The following is a 26,597-nucleotide window of genomic DNA, read 5'->3' on the forward strand; positions in this document are numbered from 1 at the left end:
GCTGCGGACGGTATAAGAGGGCGGCGGTCGCGGCGCGCCCTGCGCGGAGCTCGGAGCGCGATGGTCAGCCGCCGCGGCGCGGCAAGATGCTGGATGGGTCCCTTCTGGCGCGCTGGCTGGCCGCGGCCTTCGGGCTGACGCTGCTGCTCGCCGCGCTGCGCCCTTCGGCCGCCTACTTCGGGTAGGTGCCCGCGGCGGGCGGCCGCGCGAGGGCGGGCGAGGGCGGCGGGGCCGGACGGGGGCATCGAGCCCGGGGCAGCACCCGCCAGGTGCTCGGCGGGGTACACGGGTGGCTTGGAGTTGTTGGTTGGCAGCGAGCGCGCCTCTCGGTCCGCAGGTCGTTGCCCGCCGTGCGCCCTAGAGGTAGAGGGGCCGGTGTCCCCGACGGGCTTGTGCGGGGCCGCGGTCCACGGTGACTCCCGAGTCGCCGCCGCCGCCTTAGGCCGCTGTGTTCCTGCCAAAAGGCTGGAGCCTCCCTGGCCCCTGCCCACTACCCCCCTTCTCTCCTGGAAAAGTTAATTTAACAACAACAAAAAAACACGTACAAAATCCAGATGTTCCTTGCACTGAGCCCCAAAGGGGAGAAAAAAAAACCCTCCAAGCTGGAGAAATTTATTTTTCTTGCACTTTCTTCTGGCGCCCGCCCGAGCCCGGCCCCGACCTCGGCCCTCGGGAACACGTCTGGGAGACCTGGCCCGGGGGGTGAACGCCGCCGCTGTCCCGCGGGGTCGCCGCCCGCACTCGCTTGTCTCTGCGCTAGCAGTTTTGCCGCGTTGTTGGGCGCGTTTCTTCGCCTTTAGTTCCCTTCGTCCTCCCTTTCTACTCCTTTTCCCAGGTCTGGGATGCCTGAACCCAGCGATCTTGAGAGGGACACCCTCTGCACTTTGAGTTCGCCGAGGTCCTGGGTGGCACCATGAGAGGCAGCGTCCCAGCTTTCCCCGCTCTCCCTACTTCTCACCCCCGCATTGACCCCCTGGGAGCCCTGGTTGGCCCCTCGGGTCGCAGTCCTGGTCTTGGGTGCCCTGGACTGCTCTTGGGCCGCCGCCCTTCGCCGGTCACCTGTTCCCTCGCCCCTGGCTGCGGTGTCCGCTCGGAGCGGTGTGGCCGGCAGAGGGCCCCGTTGGTCCAGGAATCTGGCACCCGCCAGGGCAGGGAGAGGCGGCTGGGCCGAGGAGCCCTGCAGGTGTATCCTGTTCTCAAAGAAAATAAAATATTTTCATGGGAAAATTTTCCCTTTGTGTTTTTCTTTCTCCTCCTTTCTCCTCATCTGTCCATTTCTTCTGGGTTGTCTTCCAGGGTCAGTTCCATGTCTCGGTTCCCAGGGTCTCCCCCGCCCTGGCTCCCCTGGCTTCCACTGTGGGTCCAGCCCCTGGGCCTTGGCCTGGCACGCCCCTGCACGCCATCTGTGCAGCCCTAAGCCTCACCCGCGGGCAAGAGGGAGGGCTGAGGATGGCCGTCTGGCCACAGGTCCGCGGTGAGTCACAGCAGCCCATCAGCCAGCTGTGCCTTCCTCTCTTCTGGCTCAGTCGGGCTTCTGACACGCCCTGGGCTAGCATGGGCGGCCACTTTGCTCCTTCTGGGATCTCTGCTGCTGTCCTTGTGGCCCCAGGATTCAGAACTTACAGATGATGGGGTTAGGATACTAGCTGCACTGTCCTTCATCCGTCTCTCATTCTCACCCTCTCTTTGCTGTCTCTGTACCTTGCGTCTTGGGAAAGTCCTCTAGCTTGGCTACTGTAGGGGTGTTGACACCCTTTGATTCCAAGGCAGGGTTTAAGCACAGGACAGCGGGCTCCCAAGCAGGTACGGAAGACGTCAGGATTGCTATGACTTGGGTCAACTTCTTCTAGCTCTCTGCCCTTAAGAGCCCTTCGAGGAAAGCTGAGCTTGCCTGTGAGTGCTCCCTTCCTGCAGCTGCCCTGGAGACCCACTTTCTTGGTGTGGAGGAAGAACTCTAATAGCCCAAAGATAGGCAGAGTGGATACCTGTTGAACCCAGAGCCAGGGAGAAACTGGGAGGACGGGCTAGCTGACTTGGGTCTCTCTCGAGTTGATTTCTGAGGAGTAGGCATGTTGTTGCTGGATGTATGTGTATTGGGGGCACAAGATGTGTCCTAGGCTGTTCTGTGTCCAGAGGTCCCACCCCTGCCTCAACCAAGGGAGGAGATGAGTCTGGAAACCCTGAAAGGCCTAGCAGGCCTGGAGCTGGAGGGGGAGCCTGAGGGTGCGCCCGTGAGAATGTGGTGTGCTTCCCAACTGGAGAGGGAGTGGAGAGTCGGGAGAAGGAGTTGGAATCTGGGGCTCTCCTCTCCCTTCCCCCTCTCCAAAGCTCTGCCTGGCACGGAGGCTCCCAGGCAGGAACACGGCTCCAGTTACAGCCCAGGAACCCAGAGCGGAGAGGCTGGCCCGGGGGAGGGTCACGTGGCTACAGGAGCCCTCCCCACCCCCTCCCTGAGCTGCAACCCAACCCTACAGCTCTGGCTGCCCTTCCCTTCTAGAGGCCTCTGGCCACCCTGCTGCTGGACCCCTCCAGGCTGGCCACCAGCCATGGGCAAGGGGCTCCCTTCTCTTCTTCCCTTGGCTCGGCTTCGGCTTCGCATCCCAGTCCTGGTCAGCAGATCAGCAGGTGGCAATTCCATTAGTTTCTTCTGGAGCTGCTGCCTGCTGCTCCCGAGGCCAGTCGGAGGTCACACGTGGGTTGGGGACACAGACACAGACCCTCTGGAGGGAGGCTTTGCTTCCCTCACCCACTCCCCCTCTCTGGGCATTGGCAGGTGAGAGGATTGGGTGTGAGCCGCGGAAGTCTGGCACAGACCTGTGACTCTGTTTCCCTGCTGGGTTGCAGGGGCATCTGGAAAGGAGGCCCCAGACTAAGTGGAGATGGGGATTAAGAACTGCAGCAGTGAGCTAGCTCTCCAGCAGAGGCCTGTGGGAGCTCGGAGACTTTCACCCTCTTGTCTTTTAAAGAACTAGGAAGGTGCATTATAAACCTTACGACCGGCTTTCAGTTCTCTATTCTGGCCATAGGCATCAGATGTCTCCCAGGGAATGCCTCTGTGTCCCCATCTGAAAGGCACCCTCACTTGAGACCACTGTGGACTGTTTGGGGCTGAGTGGTATCAGGACCTACCAAGGCCCTCTTTTTGTTATTGAATCTAACTCACATCCAGAGAAACTTCCCCCAGCTCCGCGGTTTGGGGTATATTCACAAAACTGTCAGCCATCACCACCGTCTAATTCCAGAACATTTTCCTCACCCCAGAAACCTCATAGCCACTCAGCAGTCGCCCCCCTCCCTCCAGCCCCTGGCAACCACTAATCTTTCTGTCTCTATGGATTTTCCTATTCTGGACTCCTTGTCCAAGTGGGACCATCCGCTCTGTGGCCTTTTGTGTCTGGCTTCTCTCATTCGGTGTGTCATGTGTTTGGAGTCTTCTCTGTGTTGTAGCATGAATCAGTGTTTCACTCCTTTTTATGACCGAATTGATTATACAACAGTTTTAACAAAAAAAACCCCGCTTGTCGGTTGATGGCTGGTTATTTCTAGCAATGCCGTTGTGAATGTCGGTCCCCGCCCCCATATCTGTGTTTTCGGTTCTTGGGGAGTGCCTATCGGGAAGTGGCCCTCAGGCAATTCTACTTTACACTTCTTGAGGAACTGCCAAAATGTTTTCCCAAGTAGTTACAATATTTTATATCCCTCCCATAAAAGTACAGGGGTCCAATTTCTCCATGTCATCACCAAACGCATTCTGTTTTTTTCATTGTTGTTTTTAATTCTAGCCATCCTAGTGGGTGTGAAGCATGTCTCCTCGTGGGTTTGGAGGCTGATGGCATTGGTCGCCTTTCGCAGGTTCTTGTTAGGTTGGTTGGGTTTTGTTGTGATTTTTTTTTTTCCTTTGAGACAGGGTCTCTTCGTTATGTAGCCCTGGCTGTCTTGGAACTCACTAATGTAAACCAGGCTGGCTTTCAACGCAGAGAGATCTGCCTGACCACATCTCTGGAGTGCTGAGATGAAAGGGATTACAGGCCATGGCTTTTGCAGGCTTCTTGACCATTTTGCACACTTCTTTGGAGAACCGTCTGTTCAGTTCTTTTGGCCTTTTACAAGTTGGGTTATTTGGTTTGTTGTTGTTGTATGAGAGCTCTTTACATATTCTGGATCTCTCCTAGAGAGAGAAGTTTTATTTCTTGACTGGAGAACATACCCAGAGGTGGTGGCAATCCTTAGCTGCCTTTCTTGTGCTGCCCCAGCCTGACTGTAAGAGTGGAGGGGACATCCTTTATTTATGAGAATTCTGGGTATTCAGGAAACTAGAGGAGGAACCCCTCAGGTCAAAAGGGAGGAGACTGTTCCATCCTTCATTCTTACTCTGGAGCCTGGATGGGAATACCCTGTGGCCAGTTGCCCAAGTCCGATGGCTGTTTGAACAAGGGGCACCCAGGTAGCTCCTAGAGTCAGAGAAGGCTGGGAAGGGTTACAGGCAGGATGCTGGGTCTGAGAGCACAGACTCTTCAAGCTATATGGAGCCTTCACTGTGTGTGTTGGGACGCAAAGAGAGACTACAAAGAAGTCAGGGGGCCGGGCCGTGGTGGCGCACACCTTTAATCCCAGCACTCGGGAGGCAGGGGCAGGCGTATCTCTGTGTGTTCGAGACCAGCCTGGGGTACCAAGTGAGTTCCAGGAAAGGCGCAAAGCTACACAGAGAAACCCTGTCTCGGAAAAAAAAAAAAAAAAAAAGTCAGGGATCTGAGTCCAGCCAGGAGCTGAGCTGGGGAATCCGTGGAGGCTTAGGGACAGATTGGAAGGTCAGGCCTAGGTCAGGAGTGGCGGTTGCAGTTGGGGTCAGGTGTATCCACAGAGCTGCTGGGCTCAGAACACCCCAGGATGTTCGCAGGCCTTTGGAAGGTCAGCAAAGTATGGCACCCAGGCAGTGGGGCTTTGCAGAGCCGCAATGGGAGCAGACAGGCTGGCCTTGGAGGCCTCCGCCCAGGGGCTCTGTGAGACCTTTTGGCAGAGGATTAGGAGAAACCAAGAGGTGGGTGAGGGGAGGAGAGCTCCCTGGGGCCTGCTGAGATGGAGGTGGAGCCAGCATTCCATTGCAGCGCCCCGAACAACCCCCACCCCACCCCCAAGTGACCAGCTGAAGTTGGAGTTGCCTGGCTTCCCAGCTAGGCTGTGTGGCAGGTGTGGCATTAGCCCAGGTAGGAGCTGCTTGCCTTCACTCTGCATTAGCAACCCCTGGCCCCTCAGACCCTCCACTCCAGCTGCCCTTCAGTCTCCATCTCCTGGAATTGGGGGGGGGCTTTTCCCTGGACCCCCACACGCACCCTGGTCAAGCCCAGACCCCCAGACTAGGGTGCACAGTGTCCCTCATGTGCCTTGAGGGAATGGGAAGTGGTGTTTAGCAGCAGTGTGGTGGGATTTAAGGTGAGGCCAGCCCGGGGCCACCTGGCCCCTCAGCTGTGTGAGCAGATGTCCTCCTCACAGCCGACAGCCGTCTGGATGGGGAGACAGCTGGCCTAATCTTGCTCCTGTCCTCACCATCCGCTCTGCCTCCTGCCCTTGTGGCTCAGGGTGCCTGTCCTGGGCAGGACCTGGTAAGTGCCAGGCAGCATCTAGGTGGCCTAAGGCCCCAGGCACCTTGTGCCTCTGCCTCTCTGCCAACTCCCAAGCTTGGCCATCGTCGGTAAGGTGTGCAGGTAATTTGTACCCTAGGAAGGAATGTACAAGGATAGATTCCTCCTAGGGAGGCCCTGAACCCTGGAGGGTGATGAGCTGATAAGGGGTAGGTGGAGGGGGGCAGCCAGGCCTGCCTGGCTCCTTGCTGGAAAGACGACACCTGTTGACAAGCTTCCTGCACTTGCCCTCCAGTCCAGCCTGCCGGGCACCCGCTGCCTGCCTTTGTGTATTGTGCCGTGTGGCGGGTGCCCTGCTGGTGCCCGGCTGGCTGCAGCAGGCTCTGGACAAGGCACAGTTGTCTGTGTAGTCTGGGAACCTTCTGGTACGAGCCTTAGGTGCCTGTGGATGGAGCCAGGCCCCCTGGCTGCATAACTGGGCTGTCTTGGGGGCATTCTTGCTGGGAAGTGGGGGTGAAATCAGCATCTGCCTGGCTGACTGCCTCCATAACAGCCCAGCTGTGCCCATCTTTCCCTAATTCAATTCTGAGGCATACAGGAGGGTCTTCTGTGAGTCTCTTCTTAGCTGTGCACCGTGTCCCCTAGTTCAAGGTTGCTACCAGCCATTGGAGGACCCTCTGTTCCCTTGGGGGGTGGTGTCTGCATTTCTTATTGATCTCATTGTCTAGCCTGGTCTACTACCCTGCTTGGAGTCCTGACTTCACCTACTAGACACATCTTAGAAGAGGTGTGGGTGCCTGCTCCAAGCTCATGGCTCCCTAGCTGGCATGCCCTCCTACCTTCTGGCATGTCTGAGATCATTATGAGGAAGGGGCCTGTGCATGAGGATGGGCACTCATGGGCAGCCATGCAGTGTGAGCCCAGCTGGGTCAATCAGAAAGTCCACTTATGGCTGACTGCCCCCATGGCAGGTGCCTGGGGACGGGCTCGCCATACTTGCCGATCTGGGTGGCTCCAGACTGCCCTGCCCCTGTGACCCACAGGCCTGGCCCCTCTGGCAAGGTCCCTGCTGGCCCCATGCCCCTACCCACAGGAGGAAACCCAGCTGCCCAGCTGGCAGCCTAAGTACCTTGGGTCAGGCAGCCGGACGAGGCGATGGAAAAGGCAAGCCGCAAGCTGCGTTTGTTTTTCATCTCAATACCTGAGGTCGGAGCAGCTAGGGGAAGTGGGCTGGAGGTCTGGCCCAGGACAAGATGCTTGCAAGGAGCTCCGGGAGCCTGAGGACATTGGGGCCATCTGCATCTTGGCAGATGGGGATATGGAAATGGGAGCCCCCTTGTCAGAATAGGGGTAGAGTCCTCTAGGGAGGACTGCTGTGCAAGGTCATGCTGGAGGCTGCTGAGAGTCCCCCAGATCTGCCTGCTTCTAGTGTCAAAGACCTATGGCTGGCCTTTTGTAAAGACTGTTGCTGGACACAGAGGTGGCGGTTCTGGGAAGTTCTGCTCCCATCTTCTTCCCAGGGGTCCAGTACAGCACTGTGGCACCACAGCATGCTTGCCTGTGATGGATGGGGTCTGCTGGACAGCACCTTGGATCCTGGGGTGGTGGCTGGATGGTGCTTGTCTATCCCACAGTCCCCAGGAGCTTGGCTCCTCTGGGGCAGTGGGCAGTGAGAGAGGGAGACTGGATGGCTGCCCATTTGCAGCCTTTGACCAGTGTCTCTGTGGAAAACATCCCTGGCCTTGTCCTGGGCGCATTGCCACCCCCAGGGACACGGAGGTACTCAGGCTGGAAGCTGGACTGCGGGAAGGTGGAGGGTTAATCTCAGTTCCGTCTCTCAGTGCTGGAATTTGTTTTGATTTTGTTTCACACAGAAATTAAATGCTGTCTGGTGGAGCTGAGGTTTCCTCGGCTGGGCTCTGTGGCTTCTGGAACTGCACCCTTGGCTCCCTCCACCCTGGCCCAGGGGAGAGCTGGTTCCCTGGCAGGGTGGCCGGGGTGGGGTGTGGGGTGTGGGGGGGTGGCCTAACTTACTGGTGGGATGGAGGATTGTGGGAGCAATTCTGGGGGCTTGCTGTCATAAGGGCTGTCCATCTGCCTGCCCTTTGTGGGACAACGTGGGCTGCAGGATTGGGGTACACTTCAGTCTTGAGCTATCCTCAGCTCTTGATCACCTAGCTAGTACACCAGGGAGGTGCCTGGGTCCTTTAGCAGTCACAGTCTGAGGCCTGTCCAGGATTCAGGCGCAGTCACCAGCTCTAATCTCTCTAAAGGGCTAAAAGGGTCTCTGCTAAGTTTCTGCAGATCAGTGAGGGGCTGGGGTTCTCGGTGGACCCTCTCTCAGCATCCTAGGGGGTCAGCAGTCTCAAGTCAGTTCTACTCCGTGGGACTTTGAGGGTTGGAACAGCATTTCTGTCACATGTGGTTCCGTGTGCCACAGATTTCTTCCTTCTTTCCAGCTGGTCTTACATCTTCTGGAGTGGTTGCTGCTTGAATGATGGAGAAGGTGTGAGAGCCAGCTTGGGATGGCTTGGGTTACTGGGGGTGTGTGGGCATCCCCTGGAGACTATGTTGGGCTTCTTGTCAAGGAAGCAATCTTAAGTCAGGCTTGCTTGTGGGCTGGGTTGGGGCTGCTATTGGTTTCTGGTCTTATCTGGCTTCTCCTTCTAGACAGTGCAGTCTTGGCCACGTTACGTTAGCCTCTGCCCTTTAGAGTCCTGCTTATGTGGGTGGCAAAAACACCCACCAATCCATCAAAATGAGAACATCTGTGGTGTAAGGACCTTAGTTACAGTAACGATGACCTATGTCATCATCGTCGAGCCGGAAACAGTTGAAGCTGTGTGTGTGTGTGTGTGTGTGTGTGTGTGTGTGCTCATGCACATACATGCACATCTGTGGGCATGTGTGAAAGTTTGCGAGTGTGTGTGTCTGTGTCTGTGTAAATGTGTTTGTGTTGTATGTGTCTTGGCATGTGTGTGAATGCACCTGTGTGCATGTTTCTGTAGGGGTTACCCGTGTATATGAGGTGTATGAGGATAGTTAACGTTGAAACTGTCCAAGGCCAATCAAGTGAAGCCCATAGCTCTAGACCCGTAGAGATGACAGCGTTGGCTTGGAGCCTCTCCCAGGAGAAAGGACAGCAGAGGCCGGCGCCTGCTATAGCAAGGAACTCTCGGTGGAGACTTTCCAACAGCCATCAGGGCCCCAAAGCTTGTAGGACACCTGATGGTGGCCTGAGTCTCCTGCACAGTCCCAGGTCCAGCCTTGCTTGGACTTAACTTCTTCTGAGTTTGGGACTACCATGGCTACAGCAGCCTGGCTACTTGACATGGGAACATTTTCTGTGGGCTAGGTAGGGGGCTGTTGTGGGATCCTGGTCTGTACAAGTGACTACACACCTGTGTGGTATGTTAATGAAGCAAGAACTTGTTCTCTGTCAGTTCTGGAGACTGGAAGTCTGAATTCAAGTATTAGCTCTTTCTGAAGGCTCCTGTGCAAATCCTTCCTGTCTCCTCCAACTCCTGGGACCCTCACTGCTTTCTTTCTCATGGTGTGTCTTTGCACGTGTGCACACATAAGTGCATGTATATGTGTGAATGTGCATGTAGAGGCCAGATGTCCACAGCAGACGTCTTCCTTCACATTGTTTTGAGACAGCCTCTTGTTGAGCCTAAAACTCACCAGTTAAGCTAAATTGGCCATCAGGACTAGGGATCCACCTATCTCGGCCTCACCTGCTCAGCACTGGCATTGAAGATGCACACCACCATGCCAGGCCTTTACATGGGTGCTGGAGTTCTGAACTTAGGTCCTCATGCTTGTTCAGTCAGCTTTTGACCCACTGAGTCTCCAACGCTTCCTCGTTTTTTTTTTTTTTTGTTGTTGTTGTTGTTGTGTTTTTGTTTTTTGTTTTTTTCTTACAAGGACACCCTCTGCTGGTTTCAGGGGCCTGGACTTCAAGACTTTGATCTTCATGTTACCTGCAAAGATTCCAGATGACTCCTTGAGGCTCTGGGTCGATGTCTATCTAGTGGGGTCACCATGTACCCCCATCTCCATGTTTTATACTTTATTTCAACTTGTTCATGTCAAAGACAGCAACCAGCACACAGTCCGGGGTGAGCAGGCGTGCATAGCACACAGGCGTGCATGGAAAAGAGCCCCAGCCCCAGCAGGCTCTAGAGCAGCACACTCACGCTCACTGCGCTTTAAGTAGAGGGTGGGGGAGTTCCGATGAAAGCAGATAGGCTAGGAATCTCTGTACAGAGAGAACCCACAAAAAAACTGACCCAGCAGTTTGGAAACACCAAACAACCAGGGGGGAAAAGTGCCAGTGACAGATGGGTTGAGAAGCAGATTCAAAACAGCTGAAGGGAATTAGCACATTGGGAGCCGGTCAGAAGAAATTACCCAGAGCTGGTGGAGAGGCAGACAGATGTGGGACAGGGGCGCTGCCTCCCTACTGGGAAGGTCCAGAGCAGGGGAGGAACGGACAGGGCTGATGTTCTGAAAGGGCAAGGACTTTCCAAAACAGCTCTACAGAAGAGTCAAGAACCAGTGGATGGGTAAAGCCCAGACGGAGGATGAGTGGATTTCACAGGAATTTATTCAATTATGGTACATCTGTGAATACTGAAGACAGTTGCGAGAGGAGCCAGAGAGAACAAGACACAGATGACATGATGTTCATGGGAGCCAAGGGGCTGACACTCACTCTGGCAGCTTGCCTGCCCATCCCTAGAAGTACAGAGAGAATGGCCTCTGTGGAGTGACAGGTGAGACAATGCTGACTGTGACATGATGCTTCCTTGGCCCTGAGCTGGACCTAAAGTACATGAGAGCATGTCATTGGTGGCAAGAATGTGAACAGGTGACCTACACTTGCATTGGACTTCAGTGAGTGACAGCCTCCTGTCAAGGAGAGCTGAGAAAATGGGAGGGGGTGTTATTAACTACTAAACTGTAAATGAGTAGAGGGGAATTTGGGGGAGGATCTCTAAAATGAAATAAAGAGAAGGTTTAAAATGGGCAGGTATGGTCCACAGACTGGATGAAAAAAAAAACAAAACAAGAAAACAAAACAAAACAACAACAACAAAAAACCCCAGCAAGCCAAGGCCTTTGCCCTTATAGGGTCAACACTTGATGGCAAGGCTGAGCAAAGAGCCAGCAATCCAGTGCAGTGTGATGAAGGCGCCTGGTGAGACACCCATCAAAACATGTGCATGTGAGAGATGAGAGCATGAGAGAAAACATACCAAGTCAGGCACAGACAGTGGAGGAATGCGGAGAGACAGTGAGGACGGGGTTCTGACGTAAGCTCAGCCTGTTGATGAAGTTGGAGATCAGATTCTATATGAAAACCCGAGACGGAGACTCGGGCTCTGTATGGTTTTCTGAAGTCATGACTTGGGCTCTGTAGGATGGACTCAGGTTGTGAGTTGGATTCTGTGTTGATCTATGTATGCTTCTGACTCAGACCCTTTGTGATACTCTAAGCCTGTGTGTGACTCAGGCTCTGTGCGGCCGCCTGGGGCTGGGGATGAAGCTGCAGGTTAGTGGTGACTGGGATGATGGTGGTTGATGCCTTCTGTGCCTAAGTTTGAGGTGGAGCGAGGCTTGGAAGCACTGAGCAGAATCCCCTCAGAAGGAATGAAAGCCTTTTAAGCCCAAAACAAAGGCGGTCACGGGGAGACAGGCCACCGTAGCAATGTCGTATACCTAGCCGGTACACTGCACCTTGATGGGCGGCCAGGAAAACTCAGAAACCCTGTCTGATGATGTAAGGTGGGGCAGCTGCTTTGGAGAACACGCTGACAGTTCCTGGAAGGTCCTTGACCCGGCAGTTCCCATCCCAGGGGCACACCCACAAGAAACAAAACAGGTCCACATGATCTCTGGAAGGCAGAAACAATCCAAGTACCCATCCATCAATGAGTAAACAAGCAAAATGTCCTTCCGCACCGGGGAATGTTTCCAGCTAAAGGAAAGGGCTCTTCATATTCTTTATGTGGATGAGCCAGGAGCGTGTGACCTAGGGAAATAAACAGTCACAATGGACAGCTGTCGCCCGGCTCCATTCATAGGAAGCACGCAGAGTGGTTCAAAGTGCTTACTGTGCAGTCACAGGAGCCTGGACCCCCTGGGACCCATGGAAAAATACAGGTGTGAAGGTGTGATGGTGTGATGTATGCCTGTAACCCCAGGGTTGGGGACACAGGGACTGGGAGGTCCCTAGGGCTTGCTGGCTAGGCAGTGTCCTCATTGGCAAGCTCTAGATTCAGTGAGAGGCCCTGTCTCAAAACGTAAGGCGGAGGAGGGCTGTTAAGATGGCTCTCGTCAGGTAAGGGCGCTTGCTGCCAAGGCTGAGTTTGAAGCCCAAGATCCCCCGCGTAGTGGAAAGGGAAAAATCGACTTCTGCATGTTGTCCTCTGACTTCTACATATGCACCATGGCACACAGACATCACCACTGCCTCCACACACACCCAAAGAAATTAAAATTTTTTTTTTTTTTGTATTTTTTTAAGACAGGGTTTCTCTGTGTAGCTTTGAGTCTTTCTTGGAACTCACTCTGTAGCCCAAGCTGGCCTCAAACTCACAGAGATCTGCCTGGCTCTGCCTCCCGAGTGCTGGGATTAAAGGCGTGCGCCACCATCGCCCGGCAAAATTAAAAATTAATTTATTTTCATTTTATGTGTATTACTGTTTTGCCTGCATGCATATATGTGTACCACATACATAAAAGTGCCCATGGAGGCCAGAAGAGGGTGTCCCAAAACTGGAGTTACAGACAGTTGTGAGCTGCCATACAGGTGCTGGGAACTGAACCCGGGTTATGTGTAAGAACAATAAATGCTTTTAACAACTGAGCCATCTCTCCAGCCCCTAGATAAGTGTTTCTGTCTGTCTATCAGTTTGTCTGTTTTGAGACGGGGTTTCACTGTGTAACCCTGTCTGTCCCGGCTCTAGCTCTATATAGATCAGGTTGGTCTTGAACTCAGAAATCTGCCTACCCCTGGCTCCCAAACCCTGGTGTGCACCCCACACCCAGTTATGGAGGAAGTCCTGAATTTGATGCTGATGATTGTTACATATGTCTCCGAATAATACATCGACAGTCTTTAAATGTGTGAGCTTAACGGTAGTTGATTGATACCCCAGTCAGTGTTACAGTGATGAGAGGCGGCAGAGTTGGGTGAGAACTGTCCCGAAGACTTGGTTCAGGACGATCTTAAATTCTGATGTTAGCTCTTCCAGGGAAGACCAGCAGAAGATTCACTCCACACTGAGACTCCATAGGAGGAGCAAGGGGCACACAGTTGAGACCCCCAGTCAGAGCCCAGCCACGCAGAAGGCAGAGCCACCCTGACCAAGGCCAAAGCTGTGGGCTGCTGTGTCTCCCCTCTGCAGGCGGATGCTCACTCCCCCAGAGAGGCAAGCAACATTTGATTATGGGTGGCTTCCACTGAGAGTCTGAAAGGAGACCCAGAGAGCTGTTCTACCCTGTCCGTGCGTCTGGCTCTCATCATGAATGGTGTGATATCAAGAGTTGGCCTTTGATGTGCCAGAGAGGCACAGAATGCCTGGCTCACCCCATATACACTGAGATGATGCCAGCTGCCCCTGGTTTCCCTCATGTAGTCGTCCAAAGTCTGGAACATGTGTGGGTACCTGTCTCAGCTCTTGCCTCTCTGTCCTCTATTGTCTTTGGGGGGCATCCTTGTGCCAGGCTGGCTGCAGCTGGATGAGAAAGTTGTGACGTTGATTTGACTGTATTTCTGACAGCTATTAGGAGGCTTGGCTTTGTGTTTTCATACCTGCTGCAGGGCTCCAGGTCAGCTCTTTGCTAGCCAAAGGCCACAGTAATGTGGGCCAGGGACGCTGAGTGTGGGATACAGTCAGCGGATGCCACGACACTGTGCTGAGCGTTCTCACTGCTATTTGGAGGCAAAGAAAAGAAATGGCATTGGGGTGGAAAAGGGATTCTTGCACCATTAGTGGGAGCATAAAATAGGCCATTCCTGAGGAAGTTAAAAGTAGAGCCAGCCATCCCCTTCTGGATGTTTCAAAGGAAGTGAACTCAATGTGTTCAAGAGCCTGTATTCCCACACACTCTCTGAGGGTGGGCGCTGTCCAGCTCTCTGTCCTGTGCTGACCTCACTGGCTATGCGCAGGCTGCTCAAATGGTCACCATGCAGTAGATAGACCTCTGGAGCTTCCTCCTCCTGTTTCATGGAGATTTTGTATCTTTTTACCAACTTTTTCCCTAGCACACCTGGTGACAGCCATCCACTGCTTCTGAGTTGAGCTTTCTCACCTTGCTCTTATGAGTGAACTTGTCTTTCTGTGCTTGACTAACTCACCTGACATAATAATCTCTAGTTCCTCATGAATAACCCATAAACGATGTGAACTCCTTCATAATGTGGGTGTGCTGTGATGTCGTTGTCTATATATAAGTTGATGGACACCAAGGATGCTTCCCTTTGTCTGTTCTTGTGACAGTGCAGTAGACACAGATGCAGGCGTCTCTGACAAAGTGACTTCATTTCCTTTAGATATATGCCCAGGAATACGGTCGCCAGAGCGGTGCTTTGAATGAGAATGGCCCCTTAGGCTCATTTGTCTGAATAGCCAGTCCCCAACTGGACCTGTTTGGGAAGGATTAGGAGGTGTGGTCTTGTTGGAAGTGTAGGTGTGTTACTGGGGGTGGGCTTTGCGGTTCAAAACCCCACACCATTTCCAGTTAGCTCTCTATCTCATGGTTGTGTCTCAGGATGTAAGTCCTCAGCTACTGCTCCAACACCATGCCTGCCTGCCTGCCTGCTGCCATGCTCCCTGCCATTAATGATCATGGAGTCACCCTCTGGAACTGAGAGCCTTCAATACACTCGTCTATAAATTGCCTTGGTCATGGTTTTTTTTTTTTTTTTTTTTTTTTTTTTTTTTTTACCACAGCAATAGAAAAGTATTAAGATGGTGGATCTCTGATAGTTCTAGTTTTATTTTTGTCTTTGGGATCCCCCCAACTTTCTTCCACAATAACTGTACTAATTTCCATCCCTTCCAGTGGTGATCAGAGCTCCACATGCTGTGGTGAGGTGATACCTTATTGAGTTTTTGATTGGCATTTCCCTAGTGATTCAGAGTCATCTTCTTGGTTAGTTGCTGTTGTGTTTTGTTTATTCATTTTGGTTTTTTTTTTTTTTGGTGGGGGGGTTTAACAAATGTTGTTTTGCCTGCAAGTATGTTAGGGGACCATGTGCATGCAGTGCCCACAGAGGCCAGAAGAGATCATTGGATCCCCTGAGATGAGTTACAGACTGCTGTGAGCTGCCATGTGGGTGCTGAGAATTGAACCTGGGTCCTCTGGACGAGCAGAATGCTCTTAATCACGGAGCCATCTCTCCAGCCCGCCTTGGCTGGTTTTCAAGGGGTTATTTCTTGCCACTGAATTGGACACTAACCCCTTCTCAGAGTGCTTTCTCCTCCTCTGCAAGGGTCTCTCTCTGCTGATTGCTTCCCTGCCCTGGAGAAGCATCTTACCTCGGTACAGCCCTGTTCTCTGTTTTTCACTTCCATTCGGTGTGCTTTTAGGGCCATGTGAAAAACGACAAACAAAACTACCAAGATCAGTCATTTCCCCTGTGTTTTTAGTAGTTAGTTTAGGCTAAGGTTTAGGTCATTGTAATCCACTTTTGGTCATCTTCATTTATTTATTTTATCTTATATGGATGAGTGTTTTGTCTGATGAGGGTATGTGTACCACACACACGTCTAATGCCCATGGAGGTCAGAAGAGGGTGTCAGATTCCCACGATTTATGGATGGTTGTAAGTCACCATGTACATTCTGGGATTGAATCCCAGTCCCCTGCAAGAGCAACAAGTGCTCTAAACCCTTGAACCATCTTTTGAGACGGGGTCTCGTGTCATTCAGACTGGCCTCAGTCTCACTCTGTAGCCAAGGGTGACCTTGAGTTCTGATCCTCCTGCCTCTACTGCCCATGTGCTGGAATTACAGGTGTGTGCAATCATGCCCGGTTTATAGAACCCAGGGTTTTGAGCATGCCCGACAGGTACTCTGTCAATGGAACTGCATCCTTGGCCCCTTGTTTAATCCATTGTAGTGTGTGTGTGTGTGTGTGTGTGTGTGTGTGTGTGTGTGTGTGTGTGAAGATGAGGGGCCTATGTGTAGATAGATACAGAATCAGAGAAATAGATATGGTATGTGATTGAGTTACGGACTTTGGTTGCCCAGAAGATCATGTAGAGTGCATGAGGCCCCTGGCCTCAAGAGAAACCCACACCCCTGCCTGGAAAGATGTGTGTGCCCAGCTGGGTGGCTGTACTGAACTGTGCAGCTGGCTCTGTCTGCCATGTTAGGCCAGACACCACCAGGGCCGGGCGGCAGCTGCGTTGAGCCTGGCAGCAGGTGCTCTGTGTGTGGCAGGCAGCTGGTCCAGTGGGCAGGGCCTGTGCCATGCCAGGACAGGATACAGGGGATGCTGTCTGGGCTGCAGGGCCACAACCTCTGGGTAGAGAGTCATATAGGCAGGCACTTGCCACGTGTTTGTGAAGAAGCCATCTGTGCCCAGGGATGCACACAGCTGTGAAGAAAAGAATGTGCTCCCCCTCCCCAGGTGGCCTGTCCTGAGTGTTTTCCTCTGTCTCCAAGTCTGTCTGCAAGCTTCTGGGCATGCCATCTGTGGGATGTTGGGTGGGCTCCGTGTTGGCACAGGGCTGCTGCTCACTCCAGGGCACAGGAGATAGGGCAGATCCAGCCCTTCTCTACTTCTTTCTTGAACACTCACCAGCACTGCATTCTCCCACAAGGGAGGGCCGTGTGGCACAATGCACCTTGACTTAAGATAGGTTATGTCCTGAGAAACCTATGGCATATTAAAAGCCCAAAATGCATGGACTATTCCCCCCCTTCCAACGTCCCAGCTCAGGCCAGGCCAGTGCACACACTCAGAACACGGAGCCTGGCGTAGAGTGGGGTAGAATCAACGCCAAGCCTGTTTCATTGTAAGCTGACGGCCTGTGTCACTTCTGGGCATCGGTGTTCCTCTTAGGACCCTGTGGCCGGCTGCAAGGAGCTTTGTGCTGCATAATGCCAGCACAGGAAAGAGCAGACAGCAAGTCCACGGTGCCATCTCTCCTGGATCCCTGTCACTTTTGTGCCATTGACAAGTCACTTGTAAATGGGGACATTGTCATGGTCACGGCTACTGTTGCTGTGATGGCACACCATGACCAAAGCAACTTGGGGAGAAGAGGGCTTATTGGGGTCTCACTTCCTCACCACTGTTCATCAGGAAGTCAGGGCAGGAACCTGGAGGCAGGAGCTGATGCGGAGGTCATGGAGGGGTGCTGCTTACTGGCTTGCTCCTCATGACCTGCTCTGTTATAGATCCCAGGACCAGCAGCCCAGGGGTGGCACCGCCATAGGTTGGGCCCTTCCACATCAATAACTAATTAAGAAAACGCCCTACAGTTTTGCCTATAGGGATCTTACGGAGGCATTTTCTCAACTGAGGTCCGTCCTCTCCAGTGACCCTCGCTTGTGTCAGGCTCACCTAAAACTAGCCAGCTCAGACCTTCTGTAGCTCAAAACTCTCCTCACCTCTTCTCTCATTTTCTCCTTCCCCTCTTTCTGTTTTTCTGACTGGGTCTCGCTTTTTGGCCCAGGATGGCATATGGCATTAAACTCATAACCCTCCTTCCTGAGTGACTGGGATGACATGCCTGTGCCATCGTGTGTGTGTGTGTGTGTGTGTGTGTGTGTGTGTGTGTGTGTGTGTTCAGTGAAGATGAGCACCTGAGTTCTAAGAACAGTTGTATTTTCTTTTGTAAAAAGTGTCTGTGTGTCGGGGGGTTAGGGATGGGGAGTATGCATGTGTGTCACAGAATGCATGTGGATGTTGTCACATGACAGCTTTCAGGAATTGGTTCTCTCCTTCCTTGTGGGTTCTGGCTATCAGACTTAGATTGGCAGTCTTGGCTGCAACCCCCTAACCTGCTGAGCCATCTCGTTGACCCCTGCACTAGTCCTCTCCTGGGAATTGGTTTGTTTGTTTGTTTGTTTTTTTGACAGTGTTTCTCTATGTAGTCCTGGCTGCCCTGGAACTCACTCTGTAGACCAGGCTGGCCTTGAACTTACAGAGATCTGCCTGCCTCTGCCTCCTGTGTGCTGGGATTAAAGGCGTGCGCCACCACTCCCTGGTTATTTTCTTCATTTTTTTAACTGATACATAAAAAAATGTGCATACTAAGGGGGAGTCAGCGATGTTTTCATACGTGCAGGTTTTTTTGGTTTTGAAGTTAGAGTAAACACGGTCTTCTAAAATACTTCAGTTCTTCAATTTTCAAAGTCTTTCTAGCTATTTGGGACGCATAGCACATTGCTGTCATCTATTATGTTAGTGACTTTTACATCCCAATAACTAAAATACCCAACACAAACAACTTAATGGAGGCTGTGTTCCGGCTCAGGATTTCAGAGGGTTTCAGTCCGGCATGGTGGGGAGGCATGGTGGGGTGTGTGGCAGAGGCTGTTTGCCTCACTCTGGGCCAGGAAGCCAAGGATGTGACGAGAACCAAGGGCTGAGCAGAGCCATCTAAGGCGCCCCCCCCCCCAATGACCTACCTCTCCCAGCCATGCCACACTTCCTGGGGAAGGCTCCCAAAATAATGCCGCCGCTGGAGAGCAAAGCATGAGCCCAGGGAAGACCTTTGAGGTAGGAAGCACAGCATTAGGCGTCACTCTCAGACAACACCACACCAGGACCTCTTACTCCCATCTACTTCCTGTGGCCATTCGTTTATAGAAAGGTATATATGTCCACAGTCACACATGCACACGCGTGTGCACGCACACACGCGCACACACACATGCACACACACATGCACATTCTCTCTCTCACACACACACATGCACATGCGCATACACATGTGCACATTCTCTCTTCCTCTCTCTCTCATACACACACACACACACACACACACACACACACACACACACTCATACTGTTGGGTTTATTGTGGGAAATAAGTTGCAAACAGCTTCCAAGATGGTCTACTGCCTTACTTCTGTGCCCTCTGCAACGCCCCAAAGGCTTGTAGTCTTTTAGCTATTCAGATGCATTCACCCCTAACACCCGCACTCAGTCACGAGGAAGGACACACTTCTTCCTAGAGTGATCTTAGGACCCTTCACCCTTTCTTCCACACTTCCGTGGACTATTTTTACACTTGATGCTGGTCTCCTGGGAACTTTGACTAGGTGATCCCCAGCCCCTTCCAAGTCCGCTCAATCAGGCACTCAAACCCCCAAATCCTAGTCCTGTTTCTGTGACCCTGAATGTTGTCATTCTGATGACATGCCTTCCAGATATCTGCACTGCATCCATCCAGAGTCAAAAAAGGGCTCTGAGACAAAGTCAGCCCCAGAGGACAGTAGAGGGGCAGGCTGGCCCAGACAGGGACCCTGATCTCTTCAAGTCCCTGTTTACATGGTGATACGTGTTTGCCCAAGAATTCAGGGGCACCCTGCCTTCCGTCCCCTCGGGCAGGGTGTGAACTGATGTTGTCTGGACATGTCCAAGCATCAGGGGATGCCGCACAGTCTCTTTCAACATTCCCGTTTCTACCCTTTTCCTCCTTCCTTTTTTCCTGCTCATTCCTTGATCCCCTCTACCTGTCCAGATCTCCAGTTGCATGTCACACGTAGTCCCCAGTCCCCTCCTTGGGGCCTTGACGTTGTTATCTTGGATGGAGTACCCTGGTGATGTAAAGACTGGCAGCTGAGGCCTTTCTGTGTTCCGTTCTGAGCAATAGTGATGGCATTCCTGTCCGAGGTCAGAGGTCACCACTCGGAGCTTTCTTGGTTTTTGCAGCGTTGGGCATCACTGGCTCTTCCCCTGACCCTGTGTTTTTGGTGGAAGCACCTGAGGCATCTGGTGTCTGAGATGTTGGAGCTGTCTGTGTAAGCAGAGTTGGTGGGAAGGCTTGCATTTTATCATAAAGCTCCCTGAGAGATGCTCTGCCCAGCTCCTTTGGAGGACCCCAAAGGTTTTGTGTTCAACATCTAGCCCTTGATGATTCAAGGCTTCTGTGACTGGGCCTTCTTGCCTCTTAGCTTCCTCCTAACCCAGGAGGTCTCTCTCCAACCTCTGGAGACGACAACTTCTTTTTCTCTAAGGCCCTGCCCCTCCCTTATGTACCCCCCAGGGTCTGCCCCCCTTACGTACCCCCAGGCCTTGTCCCTCCTCTCTACTCCTAGAGTAGACCCTATGCAGTAGGGTAGACACTATCCTGGCCTGTGAATGGGAATGTGGTGAACAGAGCTTGCTTCTCCAGGGGCCAGTGTGCCCACAGTTCTGAGGCTGAGAGACTATCACAGCCAGACCACATGGCATCCAGACAGGCTTCAGGGGGTCGGGGAGAAGAAGCGAGCCCAGGACACTCCTGGCTGGTCATAGCACAGGGATGGGTCTCCAGGCTGGGGAGGAGGACCGTGTGGACATCGCCTGGGTCCTGGTCCTGGCCCTTTGCCCACTGTAGGCCTACATTTCCTGCTGTATTCCTACAGCGCTGTGCTCTTGAGAGTGTGACTGGGGACTGGTGTTTATCCATCAGTGCTGGTAAGTGTGAGAGATCTTTATTATGTACTGCCTGATTCTTTCTGGGGTCTTCCCACTCCTGTCCTCTAACATGGCTTAGTGCGCTGGTTCCTCTGTCCCCAGGGAGACCCTCAGACACTTCGGTGCAGACGGTTCTCCCCACCCTGTGGCAGGGGCTCACTCTCTCCTCTCTGTCCTCAGGCTAACTGGCAGTGAACCCCTGACGATCCTCCCCCTGACCCTGGAGACGGAGGCTGCAGCCCAAGCCCACTACAAGGCCTGTGACAGGCTGAAGCTGGAGCGCAAGCAGCGACGCATGTGCCGCAGGGACCCGGGTGTGGCCGAGACACTGGTGGAGGCTGTGAGCATGAGTGCCCTGGAGTGCCAGTACCAGTTCCGCTTTGAGCGCTGGAACTGCACCCTGGAGGGCCGCTACCGAGCCAGCCTGCTCAAGCGAGGTGAGCTCTCGCTTGCTTCCCTGCAGCCAGCCGTACCCTCCGGTCTCCTCTCCCTGTCATGTGAGCATGTGTGCGCAGGTGGCGGCATACCATCAACTTTCACTGAAAGCCTCAGGCCCAGGCCCAATCCTCCTTGCCCCTCCTTCCGCTGGGCACAGGAGCTCATGGGAGTCTCTTCATAACCTTAAAAACTGAAGACCTGAGGGAATAGTGGTTAATTCAGTGGTAGAGTACTTGCCAATATAGGTGCATAGATAGATGATAGATGATTGATAATAAATAGATGATATATAGACGTGGATCGATAATAGGAAATATACAAGTAAATGATTGATAGGTAGATGATGATGGAGACAGATAGATGATTGATAGATAGATAGATAGATAGATAGATAGATAGATAGATAGATAATACACAAGTTAGTAGAGGACCTGAGGTCTAAGGCTGGATTTGTCAAGGACCCCAGGGACAGGCCAAGACATTGGGGACCTGGATGAGATCTGTGACTACCAGGCTAGAGGTACCACAGTAGGCTCTGAAGCCTTAGCCACTCCCCAGCCTGTCCTACACAACTGAAACCTTGGCATCTCTCTCCAGGTGCCTGCCAAAGGCCCTCAAAGGCCCGGTACCCCACCCCCTACCCAGCTAGCACACATGTGAAATTGGTAGGTGGCTTGTGAGGTTACAGTGCCTGGCTGTCCACTGGGCCGCGCTAACTCTGCTGCCGTCCCCAGGTTTCAAGGAGACTGCCTTCCTCTACGCCATCTCTTCCGCGGGTCTGACACACGCACTGGCCAAGGCGTGCAGCGCAGGACGCATGGAGCGCTGTACCTGTGATGAGGCGCCTGACCTGGAGAACCGTGAGGCCTGGCAGTGGGGTGGCTGTGGAGACAACCTCAAGTACAGCAGCAAGTTTGTCAAGGAGTTCCTGGGCCGGCGGTCTAGCAAGGATCTGCGAGCCCGAGTGGACTTCCACAACAACCTCGTGGGTGTGAAGGCAAGCTGGCTGGGGCACAGGGCGGGATGAGGGAGGTTGTCCTGTCTGAGAGGAGCTGGGCCTCAGTGAGTACTTTAGGGTTGGGCACTAAGTAGACCTATACAGGGCAGGTGGGAGAGGCTGGGTACAAGGAGGCTGGGGCCGGGCACGGAGTGGATGAAGGAAGAGTGAATAACTGGAGGAGGGCGGTGTGTGTGGTTGGGACCCAAGAAGAAAAGGGGCTGGGAGGAGTCAGGAGCTGCCTGTTCCAGCCATGCAGTTCCAGCCAGGCCCTGGAATCCTGCTTAGATATGAAACAGATGGGGTCCCTAGTCATGAAGGTGCCTCATGGTAGTCTAGGGAAGGGTCTTCTTCCTTTCTGCACCTGTTCCTGGCAAGTCAAGGACCTGGGGATTAGTCTCTCTGCACAGTCACCCCAGAGGCTGGCGGTTTTGTATCCTCCGTGCCAAAGCGACCCTCGGAGTCACCACAGAAGTAGAGAGCAGCCACAGTAGAGCAGACGGGAGGTTCCAAGGAAGAGCACAAGGTCCAGGACCAGTTTGCCCAGGCTGCCCAGTGTTGTCTCTGGCTAAGACTGTTCTGGAAGACAGAGACCGACTCTACAAACAAGCGAAAAGGGGATGTATTAGCTCTCTAGTAGGCCTTTGGGGAGCTGTGAGCTGCAGGCATGACCAAGCTCTGGAGTTGCCTGACCTCTTGCATGTCTTGGATGTCACTTATAACTCTGAAGCTCCTGGTTTACCTGTTGCCGAATGGGATCACAGAACCCTGTGCACATACACCCCACCACCCCCCACCTCACCCCCCACCCCCCGCCACCACATCATCTTTGAATGACCCAAATTCCAAACTCTAGCCTGGGGCTTGGGAAAGCAGGGTCCATACCTCCCTCAGGAGCTGGGGGCCTTTCCTCCTCCCCTTGCCTGGCTCTGCATCTCCAGTCTGGGGAGGACAGCAAGGTAATTAGAGCCCGTCCTGCCCTGAGCTCCTTGTTATTGAGTAATCGGAGTTCTGAATCCCCCACTTATTAAAGGATTGGTCTGCCTTCTTTCCAACCAGTGCCTTCCCAGGCCTAGGCTAATGGGGAGGGACGCCCGGGAGGGCAGATTCAATCTTCAAGGCCAGGCTGTTCTTTTCTTTCCTGCTGGACCCTCCCTCCCCACCTTACCCTTTTGAGCTATTAATGAAAAGTCAGAATGTGTGAACGTGCTCCACCAGCTTACTGCTCCCAGGCAGCCGCGCTTTAATTAAATCTGTCCTGGTTTCTCAGGAAAGCGTGGTTAAGTGGGACTCTGGTTGCTTGGCAGGAGAGTGAGGAAGTAGCTACACTTCTTAATCCCTCTCCAGTGGACGCTCCTGGGGGCCAGCTTGGGAGCTCAGCAGTGGCTTAAGGCCCACCTGGGACGAGGTGCCCCCCTCCCTGACATTCTTCCCTCCCACAACTCTCTAAGGTTTGAAACAACATTTGGAGGGATCCTGGGCATGAGAGGTCAGGCGGAAGGTCCCTCAGGCGGAACCCTAAGTCCCGAGAAGAGAAAGGCCTTGGCCAGGGTTCCCTGGAGGCTTACCAGACTTGGAATTTTGGTGCTGGGCCATGCCTGCTCCGACCTGTGGCCATGGGCCGAGGGGTGCAGCTCTCCTAGGCACAGCATTTGCTGAAGAAGTTACCTTTCCTGAAGCTTATTTCCCGCCTTTCTCTGCATCTGCAGCTACTCCCTCACAGGCCGACCCTTAAGTGGGCAGGGCTTGAGTTTGCCATGTCCACATGGAGCTCGGTGCTCAGGAGGGGTGTGGTCAGCCTGGGCAGAGAGCACCAGGGGATCCTTGTCTTCATCCGCCCAGTGAGCAGTGCGCTGAGATCAGTAGGAGAGACCCTGGCAATCCTGTCATTGTTGATGACAGGGACAGGGATGGTTATGAGGTTAGGCAGGAAGTGTCTCAGAGCGGGTGTGGGCTCAGCCAGTGTCACAGAGGTGCAGAGGTCTGTCCTGGAAGTCAAGGTGCTGGCCTTAGGGCCTCTGTCCCCTGGCAGTCCTGACTCGGAGGGGCAAGAGCCAGACTATGATCCTGGTTGCTGGGCTTCCTGTGCGCTGCACAGTGCTGACCCCTGCTGGCCAGGCTCTGGTCTTGGGCTCTGTGAGGGCTGCACCGTGGGCAAGAAGGGTGGGCTGAGGTGCCAGCCTCTGATGTTTCTGGGCCTTCCTGGCATGCTCCTCACGCTCCCTCTCCCCGCTGCAGGTGATAAAGGCCGGAGTGGAGACCACCTGCAAATGCCATGGCGTGTCTGGTTCCTGCACGGTGCGGACCTGTTGGCGGCAGCTAGCACCCTTCCACGAGGTGGGCAAACACCTGAAACACAAATACGAGACCGCGCTCAAGGTGGGCAGCACCACCAATGAAGCCACCGGCGAGGCTGGTGCCATCTCCCCACCGAGGGGCCGGGCCTCTGGCTCCGGAGGTGGTGACCCACTGCCCCGAACACCAGAGCTGGTGCACCTGGACGACTCTCCCAGCTTCTGCCTAGCTGGCCGCTTTTCCCCTGGCACTGCAGGCCGCAGGTGCCACCGTGAGAAGAACTGTGAGAGTATCTGCTGTGGCCGTGGCCACAACACACAGAGCCGGGTGGTGACCAGGCCCTGCCAATGCCAGGTACGCTGGTGCTGCTACGTGGAGTGCAGGCAGTGTACACAGCGAGAGGAGGTCTACACCTGCAAGGGCTGACCCGAGGCCCCCGTGGCCCTGCCGCGAAGGATGTGTGTGGGCTTTGCACACAGTACCCGAAGAATGCTACACCCGCGGGAGCTGACCCCTGGGCTCTGCCGGGATGCGGGCGTCGCACATCGTGCAAGGGGTCTTAACCTGCATAGAGTGAGCCCTGCAGGTCCAGCCCGTCCTGCTGTGGGGGGTGCAGGTGTCACAAACAACACGAAAGGTCTGCAAGGAAGGAGAGGTGCCCCTAGCACACTGGGGCCCTGGTATGTGGACAGCTGGTTGGCTGTCTCCCTTCTCAAAGGCCCAGAGGGCGGGGCTGGCCCCTGTCTGGCCTCCTCAACCCTTTCGCTTATGCCCTGGGCCCCAAGCTTCCTCCCCCGACCCGAGAGCGTTACAGTAATGCTTTCTCAGTTGCCTCCGTCCCTGGTCCCTGACACATCAGTCCCTAGAGTGTAGCCCTCGTCAGGGACCAGTGTGTTGACTGGTCCTCCCTGCCTCTTGGCTTCCTCTGAGGCTTGGAGGACAGGTGCACCTTCGTAATCACATGGCTGCCCTTCTGGCCCAGCAGCCTGATGCCAGCACTGTCTTCAGAGAGCCAAACCACTAGGAGAGAGCAGCCACTCCATCTCCAGGGCCCAGCCTCTGGCCCTCTGACCCCGAGCACTTCCTTGGAGTATCAGTGACTTTTAAATTATTATTATTTAACTAATATAGTAATTATTATTTTCTCTATCCCCTTGCCTCCTGATCTGTGACTTTTTTTTCCCCCTCTGACCTGCCCCAGGCCCAGCCAAGCCAGTCTGGGAGGCCCCACCTTCCTGTTCCTTTCCTGTCTCTTTCCCTGCTTGCTCTAGTTTGAAACCACTAAGTCAAGGCCATGGATGGAAAGAAATGAAGCAATGGGGCCTAGCCATGGCCCCCAGGACTTCTGGGAACCCACCTCTCATTCTATCCTACCTGGGGGTCAGAGGCCTTGGTGTGGCCCCTGCTCTGTGCCCTGCAGGTGTAGTGACCAGGTTGCTGGATATGGATTGTGGGGTGCTGGAGGCATGGGCGTGGTGACAGGCAGGACTAGCTTCTTGAATGTCCATCTCAGGAAGCCATGCTTGCTCTGTGTCACCAAGGGAGGGAATGGGGGGGGGGCAGACACACTTGCTGTCACCAGGTCTCGCTGATGTCTTTGCAGGGGAAAGGTGGCTACACTGAGCTGGTGTTGTGTGTGTGTGTGCATGGGTTGTGTGAGTGTGTGAGTGTATGGACTCTGAGCTGTCACGGTCAGCATCCTATGCCCCTCTGCAGTATGGTGACTCTTCGGCTCCCAGAAAGCACAGCCTTAGGTTTTCGTGGGAATCCTGTGGCTGCGTGGGCTCGAGTGTGGGCAGGTGGCAGGCATGGAGGGAGGAACTACTGAGGAGGGAGTGGCCCTTGGAGCTCCCGGAGTCCCGAATGCCCAAGCCTGGGGTGGTGGCAAGACTGTGTCTTAAAAGGAAACCTATTTATGTGGAGGAGGGCCTCTGGTCCCTCTTGGATGTGTAAATAGCAAAGTTTATTCTCCTGTGGTTCATGATCGCCCACCAACGAATGCCACGTTCCCAGGATGAGAGTGTGAGTGGCAGTGCGCAGTGGCTGGTGGGTGGGGGGTGCACCCCACACTTCTCACATGTCTGTACCCAGTCCCACTGTCACCACAGACTGGAGCTTCATCTCTGTCAGACCTGGGGAAGGGAGCCTGCCAGTTCAGAGGAAGAATATTTTTATCGAATACCACATTTAGCTCTATGTCCTCAATATTCAGAAAAGTATTTTTTAAAACAAGGCAGAATGAAAATGTCTGCCGGCTGGTTTGTTTCTGTATAAATATATCCTAGAATGTCTTTCTGGATGAAGCAACTCCCACAGGCCAGGGCCTCTTTGATCTTCTTCTCTTCTATGGGCAGTCGAGTGAGCGGCTGCCCTGCTCCAGCCGGCCACCCAGGGGATGCTGGCTCTGAGGCTCACTGCTGGCCCGTCTGGCAGGGCAGTGGACACACACACAGGGAGCGCTGTCTTTGTGTGGAGTCTTGTGCAGCCTGTGATTTCTCTACCTCATCTGTGTGGCGAGTAGGTGTGAACCTGAGTGACTGCAGAGAATGTATTTATTTAACAGCTTTGTGTAACAAAACCAGAAACAAATGGAAACACTAAATAAATGTATTTTAAATTATAGACAACCCAAGTCC

At 53.7% G+C, this 26,597-nt stretch overlaps 1 protein-coding gene across 1 annotated transcript; it reads left to right on the plus strand.

Moving 5' to 3' along the window:
• Nucleotides 1–26,588, plus strand: Wnt9a (Wnt family member 9A). The gene is made up of 4 exons (XM_076542421.1): nucleotides 1–181; nucleotides 20,412–20,668; nucleotides 21,404–21,666; nucleotides 23,905–26,588. The coding sequence occupies exons 1-4, from the start codon at nucleotides 87–89 to the stop codon at nucleotides 24,385–24,387; spliced, it is 1,098 nt and encodes a 365-aa protein (XP_076398536.1). The 5' UTR covers nucleotides 1–86; the 3' UTR covers nucleotides 24,388–26,588.
• Nucleotides 26,589–26,597: the final 9 nt, after the last annotated feature.

Source organism: Peromyscus maniculatus, chromosome 8 (assembly GCF_049852395.1).
Source record: "Peromyscus maniculatus bairdii isolate BWxNUB_F1_BW_parent chromosome 8, HU_Pman_BW_mat_3.1, whole genome shotgun sequence".
Taxonomy (NCBI): Eukaryota; Metazoa; Chordata; class Mammalia; order Rodentia; family Cricetidae; genus Peromyscus; species Peromyscus maniculatus.

Excerpts from the sequence above, each read along its gene's own strand:
- Wnt9a (XM_076542421.1), top strand. The coding sequence starts at position 87 with ATGCTGGATGGGTCCCTTCTGGCGCGCTGGCTGGCCGCGGCCTTCGGG. Across the intron at positions 182-20,411 it reads CCTTCGGCCGCCTACTTCGG|GCTAACTGGCAGTGAACCCC; the intron begins GTAGGTGCCCGC and ends CTCTGTCCTCAG. Across the intron at positions 20,669-21,403 it reads AGCCAGCCTGCTCAAGCGAG|GTTTCAAGGAGACTGCCTTC; the intron begins GTGAGCTCTCGC and ends TGCCGTCCCCAG.